Genomic DNA, 10,302 nt, shown 5'->3' with positions numbered 1-10,302 from the left:
CGGATCTTTCCACATGTTTTGGGGTTATAGTGCTCACAATAATCTCTCCACAAGCCTAATTATATCTGATTTTCTTTAGGTTCCAGAAAATTCCTTCCAAGATGAAATTGTTTGGGAGGATCCTTCAAGAACATCATAGAAGCAATGTGACTGTGTAGCTCCCATCTATGAAGACTCTGCTTACTTGAGAATCTCCAGAGTCATATCCTGGACGGGAGTAGGGTGAGGGACTGGATGCACTCAACAGATGGTAATCAGATTTTGTTACCATTGATTTTTGGTGAAAATATAGACATCTATATTCAATATGTCCTACCTTGGGTGTAAGATGACCCTGTATGTGAAAGTCCTTTTGAGAAGTGAAATGTTTTTCAATATAGAATAATTAAACAACATGCTTGATTTACAGTCTGGCACTGTATTTTACTTTACCTTTACTTTAATTCATTTTGAGCTTTTTGAGCTTTTGAGAATCACTGTGGCCATCATTTTACTGTTTTCCTTATCATTTTCTTCTGTTTTCACATTTAGTGTATTTATCTGTACTCTATTTAACTGAAATCTCTGTGTATATTTACTGTCTCTCTCAGTTGCTGTTGTTTGTCATTCTAGATTTGTCTTCTCTAACTTTACCTTTGTTTCTGAGCTTTTCCATTTTCACTTTCCTCATTTGGGCTCTTTTTCCATTTATCTAGTGATAACCACAGAAATCCAAAAGCAGGGCAGCAGTACAGGATCGTAGCATTTCACTTAGGAAGTGTGGACCTTTCCTCCCCATCTTGTCTCAGATAGAGGACCCTAATAGAGAAGCATTCCTGTTCTTCCTTTTACAATGATGTTGCTTTTCCTTAAGACTATTGGTGATTGTTCCTTGACTTGTATTCCTCGTACCCCACCCATCTGATTCCTTAGAATTCCCCAATAATTTTTCCCTTTTCCAGAACTTAGCTTTCTCAAATGTGATTTTTATCAGCCATATTCATTTAAAAATACTACTGAATATTTACGTTATTTTTATATAGCCTCTTTGTTTCCTCCTCTCTTATTGTCATAGGTATAGTATTGGGTATAACATTGTCCCATGTGTTGTTTCTTATTTCCATCTCTCTGTCTCTGTGTATCTCTCTGTCTTTCTGTCTATCTCTTTATATATATATATCTCTATATCTCTATATCGATATAAAAATGTTCATTTTAAAGAATAATTAATAAGTGACTAGTCATGATATCACCACCTTTGTAAGCTAGAACCTGGACAGTACCTTGGACAGCCTCTACCCAAATGCATCCCTTTCTGTCTTCATCCATCTTGACTTTGTTATAATCAGCCTTTTGATATTTTTTTTAGTTTTAACTATAATATTTGATTATAACTATGGTTTTACCATTCATGTTTGCATTCATGAAAAACAGTTTGTTTTACCCATTTTTGAACTTTATGTGGAGGGATTGGTTCCTTTGTGACTGGCATCTTTTGCACAGCAATTTTGTGTGAAGGACATCCTTTCAATTTCTTTTGCTGCAGTTTATTCATATTTCTTGTACAACACTCTGTTGTACGAATAGGTCACAATTTTCCCTTTTACTGTTGATGAGCATCTGGATTATTTCTAAGTTTGGGTTACTACAAACAACACTGCTATGAACATTCTTATTCATGTGTCTTGGGACACATCACCAAGAACTACTTTAGAGAATATTAAACCGGGGAATGTAATCACAGGTCTGCATTTGTAGATAATGTCAAACTGTTATTCAAAGTGATCTTGCCAATTAATACTGGTAGCCTCAAGAGTGAACTGGGAAGAAAAGCATTAATAGTAGTTCTGTAATGCCCTCCCTCCTCTGGATACCCCACGCAGTATCGGTCTTTACTAGATCTTGTTTAAGTATTACGATGGGATTTTAACAGGTAGGGCGATAATGGAGGAAGTTCCAACCTAAGAATGTTTTTAGGAGGAGTTGCTTTCTCTCTCTGGGCTGAATCTTATAAATAAAACTGGAATTTCTCGTTATATGGGAAACAATTGACTACAGAATGGGAATTAATCACAGAAGCTGTATATACTCGTGTCGCTAATGGCATATAAAATCCAAGATACCTGGCCAGCCTCCTTGCAGAGTGGTTAGTTCCTGCGCTCCACCTCTGCATCACAGGGGGGTTTCCCCAGTTTGGATCCTGGGCACAGACATGGCACGCTCATCAAGCCACGCTGAGGTGGAGTCCCACATAGCACAACCAGAGGCACTTACAAATATAATATACAACTATGTCTTGAGGGGCTTTGCAGAGAAGAAGAAGAAGAAAAAAGAGAAGTAGATGGCAATAGATGTGAGCTCAGGTGCCAATCTTTTAAAAAAAAAAACCAAGATACTTCAAACCAAATGCCTTCTCTGAGCTAGCTTATCCTGCTAATTAGTAATCATCTATTACTCAGAAACAAAATGTGTTCCAGTCTGGAAAAAGCGATTTTATTTTTTTTTGATGTTGCATTTGACCTTTAGGGCCCAAGCTGGCCAAAGTAGATGTTGTTATTTATACCTGCCTTTTGCCTGCATAGTCAAGTAAAGATAAGTTGTTTTGAAATAAATTAATTGATCTTTAGTCGTGACTTCCACAGATGAAATATCCATCTACTTTCTTCTATTTTTCTTTAGTGATTATTTGTAAGTATCCAGGTAAACTCAAAATCAGTGGGAATATAAGTGCAAAGCCTAGTTAAATTCAAGCAAACCATGTAAATTTCATTTAAAAACAGTAATTGTGTTTTTTATTATTTGAGTAAATCATTAAAGCCTTTGGATATAAACTGAAGAATGTTATGGAGGATATGAGATTTTATCCTTTAGCCACATTAAAAGTTCGGTAATAAATTTAATGGTTGCCCTCCATTATATTCACTTTAAAGATTAGCATGTGCCTAATTATTAGTTTTGTGATCCTTTATAAGTTGATCATCAATGAAATTAAATGAAAAATTTATTTACATATTTACATTTAAAATTAAAAAACAATGATTTATTTATTATTCTTATGTAAAAATTCTTGTATAATCGTGAGAAAAGAATCTAAGGTTTTTGTAAAACATCTAAGTCATTAAAAGACGACAACTAAGGTAATTAGGGAGTTTTAGGGTGTTATCTGTCCTCTCTCAAATATATGAAATTAGAAAAGAGGCACGCTACTTGTCCTCTGGCATTCTTCTTGATGCTCATTTTCCCTGAGGATTACCATCTCTGAACAGCTCAGTGACATCAGCCAATTAATAGTATAAGACATACATTCCCCAGAGACTTCAGCCAGGTTAACAGGTTTGGTTCTTTGTCTGTGCTAGCCAGGTCACAGTGTAGTGTCATCCCACCCTTGCATGTTGCTCATAGGGCTTCTCTGTCATAAAGCCAGGTCATTGTATTTGAGGAAATAATACTGAGAGTTCAAAATTGCTTTTCTTCATCTTCCTATGATCGAGAGGCAAAATGCAGGTTTCTACTACTGTGTGAAAACATATGAAGCCATCATGAGAAAGTGTCCCCTCTCTTAGGAAAAATTTCTGGATAACCTAATGCTGGTGTAATCAACCTTTGTACTCACTCTACACAATGTGACTCCTGATTCTACATATCCAAGTTTCAACCCCAGTACTCTATTAAGGCCAGTAAGCTGGAGATGAGGTAGGAAAGCAGCTTAGGACCTGCAGATGAGGTGAATAATGGTGAGTGGAATGGAACTCGGTCTCTGCGTTGCTTTAGGAATTGGCAAGTTAAGTTTATTTCCAATTGCAATTGTTCTTGAAACAAAAAGCTAAATTGGTTTGCATATATGCCCTCTGGCAAAAGGAACAGACAACAGAAATTCACCAACTATTAGAACTAAATTTAATTGTTCGTTTTAGAAGCTAACAATTTGTTCCTAGACGTTTAATCCTATTGTAGTACATTTCTTATACCTTACTACGTACATACGGAAAATAATTTAAACATGACATATTTACATGTAATAAAATATACCCTTTAATAACAGAATAATAGTGTATGTGTCTATGTAAAAGTATTATGCTTTTCATTTTCAATTTGCTTTTCAAGGAAGCAAAAGTATAGACTTTCATTCTTTCCTTTTAACTTCTTATTCTCTGTGAAATTACACCATATTTGTTCTCTATGGTTAAATGGTTTCTTAGTATTTGTAGTTTTAAAATGTTTATTGTCTCCCATAAAGAGGAACAAAAATCTCTAAAATATGGATAGATTCTTCAAAATGATAGATTGCAAGTTAGAACAAGAAGGCTCCATTTTGTGAATATTGTGTCAGTGCATCTTTATGTTGACTTTATTGTTAATGAGAAATTATGATTCTTCAATCGAGTACAGATATCAATTCAAAGACAAAAAAGGCAGAAAAAGAAAAGTAACCGGAATGTTTAATTAACTGATGAATTAGGAAATGACAGAATTTTTTTCTATTGAGGTCACATTGGTTTACATTATATAAATTTCAGATATACATCGTTATATTTCAACTTCCGTATAGACTGTATTGTGTTCACCACCAAAAGTCTAATTTTATATGGGATTGCATTGAGGTGATGTGTAGAGTGCACTAGTGACCATCCCTCCATCCTTGCACGTACTCATGAATGACTCTCGTATGTACATTGTTGGTGCCCAGCTCAGATGCTCTTTACTGGCTGGAGTCCTCATTCATACCCTACTTGTTATGAGCATTGGCTGCTAGTCACAACCATTCCTTTTTTCAGAGAATTGCCCTCAGCCTAAAGGGAGCCACATTACCAGGGGGTTCCCCAAAACCTTCTGGTGGCTACCCACAGCCAATGATAGACTCATGGGATATGCAAAAGTCTGCCTTTGCCTTCAGGTGAAAATAATTCTGCTGCAGTTCATGCTCCAGAGCTATGCCGTTCAACACAGTAGTAACTAGCCATATGTAGCAACTTAAATTAATTAAAAGTAAATAAAATTTAAAATTCAGTTCTACCACATTTCAAATGCTAAGGTAGCAACATGTGCATAGTGTCTATTGTATTAGACAGTGAATATGGAATATTTCTACCAACCCAGTTCTATTGCAGAGTCCTGCTCCAGCTTCTTATGGGTTCAGGCTCTGCTGTTTTCCGTTTGAGATCACATCCTGGCTTACCAATTCTCTGCTCCTTTTGATTACCCCACTCCCTTTATCCTGAAAACATCCCCTCAATAAACCACATGCAACGTAATTTCTGCTTCAGCCTCTTTTCCATAGAACCTGGATTCAAACAGTGTCCATGTTCAGTAGACCAGTCATTTCCAATACAGTGATGGATCCATTTCCCTCTCATTTATACTTCCTTCATTGTCTCAGGGGCGTTTAGCCTGTTCCATTAGATGCCTCTTCTCTTGATTTTGATCATAAAATTGTGTTCTTGTGAGATATCTTTCCCAATTATATTCTTTTCTTGATGGTAATTTTTACTTAGAATGCCATCTTTGTTTTGTAGAGTCTACTTATTTTACCTATTCAAAATTTTTTCCTCCAAATATAATCTCCTTTTTAAATTATTTTTTGTATCCAAAGTAATAATTTATGTGTAATTTTTCTAATAGGACTTTCCTATGTCATGTCATATTGTGATGGTTACTAAGGACACCATCCTTTGTTCCTGTACCTAGGATGAAGGTGTCTAATATTTCCAGTCATTATTATTTACATAGTTTAATATGAATCAGTCTTTCTTATTGCATTATGTCAATCGATGCTTATCTAAACAGAGATGATGCTGACCAGTCAAATTACATAACTTTCTAACTATGGTAGGAAGGGAATGAAGTAAAATTCCTCATTTGGTTTTAGTCAAAAAAATATTCCTTCTCTTGGAAGATTGCTCTTGTGGTGGTGCAAACCTCTTCAGGAGGGATGGATTCCAAGTAAGAAAGGATGAAGAGAACAAAGTAACCTCAATCTGCAGAACATCCTCTTGAGAATCAATAAGATAATGCATCTTGCAACTCAACCTTTCCCATATCTGCTCTTACTAAAGGACACTAATTTTCCTGAATTGTAATGAGAAAAAAAATTAAAAGTAAGTATATAAAATTAACCTACTATCGATGGATGTTATTAAATTTTTATAATACCAAAATATCCTTTTCTTTTTGCCTTTCCTTGTATTACTTCTAGTTTTAGTTTTTGTGTTTTTTCTGAGGAAGATTATCCCCAAGTTAACATCTGCTGCCAAACCTCCCATTTTTGCTGAGGAAGATTGGCCGTGAGCTAACATCCATGCCCATTTCCTCTACTTTATCTGTGGAATGCCTGCCACAGCATGACTTGATAAGCCGTGTGTCCCCACCTGGGATGCAGGCCGGGGAACCCAGGGCACAGAAGCGGAGCGAGCGTACTTAACCACTACGCCACCAGGCCAGCCCCTAGCTTTACAATATAACTCTTTGACCTGTCATTGCTTTGGCAGTGTATCTGTCTTTATCTCTGTGTATTTGCCTGTTTAATTATTTTATCATAGGGAGTGACGTAAAGCATTACACTTTGCATGTAGACTACACAGTGGGGTAAGGATTAGAAAGGTTTACCCTGATTAGAATGTTGACAGAAAACAATCCCACCTCTTTCACGGATTCTACACACTCTAGCTGTTGGTAATATGTGAAAATGAAATCAGCAGAAGGAAAGGGAAGTGCTGCCCACTGGACTTTAGAGTTCTGATTCCAACTGACTATTCATAGCCAATGAATTTTCAGCGGTCTTATAAAATTGGTATGGTAATTTGAGGCAACTTGAGGGCAAGAGTTCAACACTGTAACTGAATAGTGGTATTGAACAGTATCTGCCTATTTGTTTTACCACCATAAAAAAGACTGGAGCAGCCTTCACAAATATGTTACAGGTTAGAGTACAGAGGCAAAATTGCCAAAATATGCAGAGTCAGCAGTATTAGTGATATTTGAATGTAATTTAATCTAGATCATAAATTCCAATATCTGAATGTATTTTAGAGATTATTTTGCATTATATTCTATTGCATGTGGGGTATGTACAATTCAGTCATGTAGGATTTTGAGACATACTTAAAATAACCCCTCTGCCTTTATCTGCTTCTCTTCTTATTCTTTCCGATTGTGCCCTAGTATTTCCCTCATTGTCCTTTTCTTTAATGTACACATGTTCTGATGTACTTTAGATCCTAATACACTCAATCTGAAACATCCCTTTCAAACGCATGAATAGCGCAAACACAAGGTCCATAATTTGATTTTTCTTATATTAACTATCAATGATATAACTTTTAGTGCTAATGTGGAACTACATTGGTATAAGATATGTCCACCTCAATGAGTACATCATTTATGAAAACAGTTACATATAAAATCCTATGGCTATGTCTTTTAACACAATAGATTCACCTCAATGCCCCCAATTTCTTTTTGAAGACATCTAAAAGTTTCTAAATGCTTAGTCTTGACAGGAGTGCTAACAAGGATGGAACAGAAAAATGGAAGTTCCTTCACTGGGTTTCTCCTTCTGAGTTTCTCTGACAGGCCTCAACTGGAGCTGGTCCTCTTTGTGGTTGTTTTGATCTTCTATATCTTCACTTTGCTGGGAAACACAACCATCATCGCACTGTCCCACCTGGACCCACATCTTCACACTCCTATGTACTTTTTCCTCTCCAACCTCAGCTTTCTGGACCTGTGTTACACTACTAGCGTTGTTCCCCAGCTCCTGGTTAACCTCAGTGGAGCAGACAAAACTATCTCCTTTGCTGGTTGTGTAGTTCAGCTGTACATCTCTCTAGGCTTGGGATGCACTGAATGTATTCTCTTAGGAGTTATGGCATTTGACCGTTATGTAGCTGTTTGCAGGCCCCTTCATTATACAGTAATCATGCACCCCCGTCTCTGTGCCCTGATGGCTTCTGCTTCATGGTTCATTGGTTTTGCCAACTCCTTATTGCAGACAGTCCTCACTTTCCTTTTACCAATTTGTGGGAGAAATAAATTAGATCACTTTTTCTGTGAGATTCCTGCATTTCTCAAGCTTGCCTGCATTGACATCAGTATGATTCAGTCTGAGATGTTTTTTGCCAGTGTCTTCATGCTTCTCATACCTGCTTCATTAATCATGTTGTCCTATGGTGGGATTGTCAGGGCCATCTTAAGAATAAAGTCTTCAGCGGGGCAGAGAAAAGCATTTGGGACATGTGGATCTCACCTCACAGTTGTCACCCTGTTCTATGGCACAGCCATCTATGCTTATCTCCAGCCCAGCAACCACTACTCTCAGGATCAGGGCAAGTTCATAGCTCTCTTCTACACCATTGTTACTCCCATGATCAACCCCTTCATATATACTCTGCGGAACAAGGATGTGAAGGGAGCAATGAAGAAGATTCTTTGGGAAAGTTATGACTCCAGATAACTGGGCGAGGAATACAGTTTAATGGAAGGGCTTTGAATACCAGAGCCCTTAAGATATTTGTGTCCTCTATGTGTCATCCAAAATTTCCCCTGACAACTCAAGGGAATTTTCTTACCTCCTTCTCCTATGAAAATTAATGTTTGAAATCTACGTTCATGGATTCATTGAAACCTCCGGAGATGCTGATCCAATGCTTCTAGAGCATCCACATTATATTTATCATTTTTAAAAACTCTAGAGAATTTTCTTATTAGCAACCCAGTTTGGGGATTTCATTCCATTTTACTTGCAAAAAGACATTTAAGTACATACCATCAAGGCACAACCAAATAAGAGCATAAAATACTGAAACACTGTAAGAAATATTAACATTTTAGCATTTTCTAGCAATTGCTGGAGGGATATCACTTATTCCACCATTTTGATCATGACTCGTCAAAGTCCACAGATTGACTATATCAGCTGTTTTTCACAGAAGTAGGTGGGGAAACTGAGGGAAAGACAGACTTTAAGCTCAAAGAAAAGGTTGCTGACATTGATCCTGATAAAGCCATTCTGGAGTTAGTCCCAACTGTGACCTCACCACCACGGCAGCCATATTATGCAGCATTCATTTCATAGAAGGCTGTACACAGGATCACTGGGTGAAGGGAGTGATGCAATGCTGCCAGTGACAATGGTAGCCATTTGCTCATAGTGCTTATGTATAATTTGGTCTATAGCCATAGAAGCATCAATGTGTGGTACAGAAGTTGGTTACTTTAAATTTGCTAGTCCCCTTTTTCTTTGTTAAAAGTGACTTTTGAGGACATTATCATATCTGAATAGTACATGACCCAAGTTCTATTTTATAGTCTAGACCATTTGCCTAGTAATGTAGCAAAAGTTTCAAAGGGTAAAATATGTTTAAATTTCTCTCTTTTTCCCATTTTATAAAATACTTTTATTCAGGCATCTATTGGTCAGGGCCTTTGTATCTCACATCTGGCAACACCCCATATAATTTGAATTCAGCGACATCAGATAACAATATAAGAAGTAGCCCCTTATTCCCAGGAAACCTCATGTTTTGTGGAAGTTTAGTCATATTCATCTGGAGGAAATTTAAAGAATAATGTGCATGTTAATTTTTTAAAATGTCTATATGCATAAACATTATAAACAACAACCTCATGAAACAATTATCATTCAATTCTGAATTATGTAATAATTCCAGAAAAAGTGAATCTGACACTGTAGCCCTGAGATCCCCATCAAAGCTCAGTTTGCAGTGTATATTTGTTTTGGGATATGAATCCTGGTGTTTGTATATATTTAATGTCATGAACAGTGTATTTTTCGATGGAGGTTAGAGCTTTGACAATGTCCTCATCATAGAAATATTTATGATCTTTGGTAGGTTTTTCCAACACATAGCACAGTACAGGTAAATACATATGTGTCTCTGAGTGGACACATACGCAAAAAAATTCATATATCATATGTCTCCTGTCCTGACAACTAACCCACATCCTCTGAGGCTTTGAACCTCCTCAGTTGGTCATGCTCATGACAAGTGATCTTGGAAGAGACACAGGTTGGCGAGGTGGAAATGACAGCTAGGAGAAATTATACATGTGTTCAAGATTCTATCTACATCCTTAATAGCACCCAAGTGTTCACACTTGTAATCAACACTTGGGAAAACATATAACTTGACACCATAGAAATGCTTACTGTATACCAGTATAAAAACAGTTTTGGAATACTATTTACACCCAGTTGTGACAAATTTCCTACTTTCCATTATTGCTGAACAGCACCTTGATAGTTATATGCAAACGGTCAATTTAAAATCCCTTAAATGAACTTTCTTTGGTGCAGAAAACCTCAAG

The 10,302-nt window shown here is 36.8% G+C and overlaps 1 protein-coding gene across 2 annotated transcripts; it reads left to right on the top strand.

Annotated features, from left to right (window-relative positions):
- Positions 1-6,738: 6,738 nt before the first annotated feature.
- On the top strand, positions 6,739-8,428 carry OR2B8F (olfactory receptor family 2 subfamily B member 8F). 2 transcript variants are annotated; one of them, XM_070243992.1, is made up of 2 exons: positions 6,739-6,752; positions 7,489-8,428. In XM_070243992.1, the coding sequence occupies exons 1-2, from the start codon at positions 6,739-6,741 to the stop codon at positions 8,426-8,428; spliced, it is 954 nt and encodes a 317-aa protein (XP_070100093.1).
- Positions 8,429-10,302: the final 1,874 nt, after the last annotated feature.

The sequence above is a fragment of the Equus caballus genome, chromosome 20 (assembly GCF_041296265.1).
Source record: "Equus caballus isolate H_3958 breed thoroughbred chromosome 20, TB-T2T, whole genome shotgun sequence".
Taxonomy (NCBI): Eukaryota; Metazoa; Chordata; class Mammalia; order Perissodactyla; family Equidae; genus Equus; species Equus caballus.
This window is presented reverse-complemented; position numbering and strand designations above follow the sequence as displayed.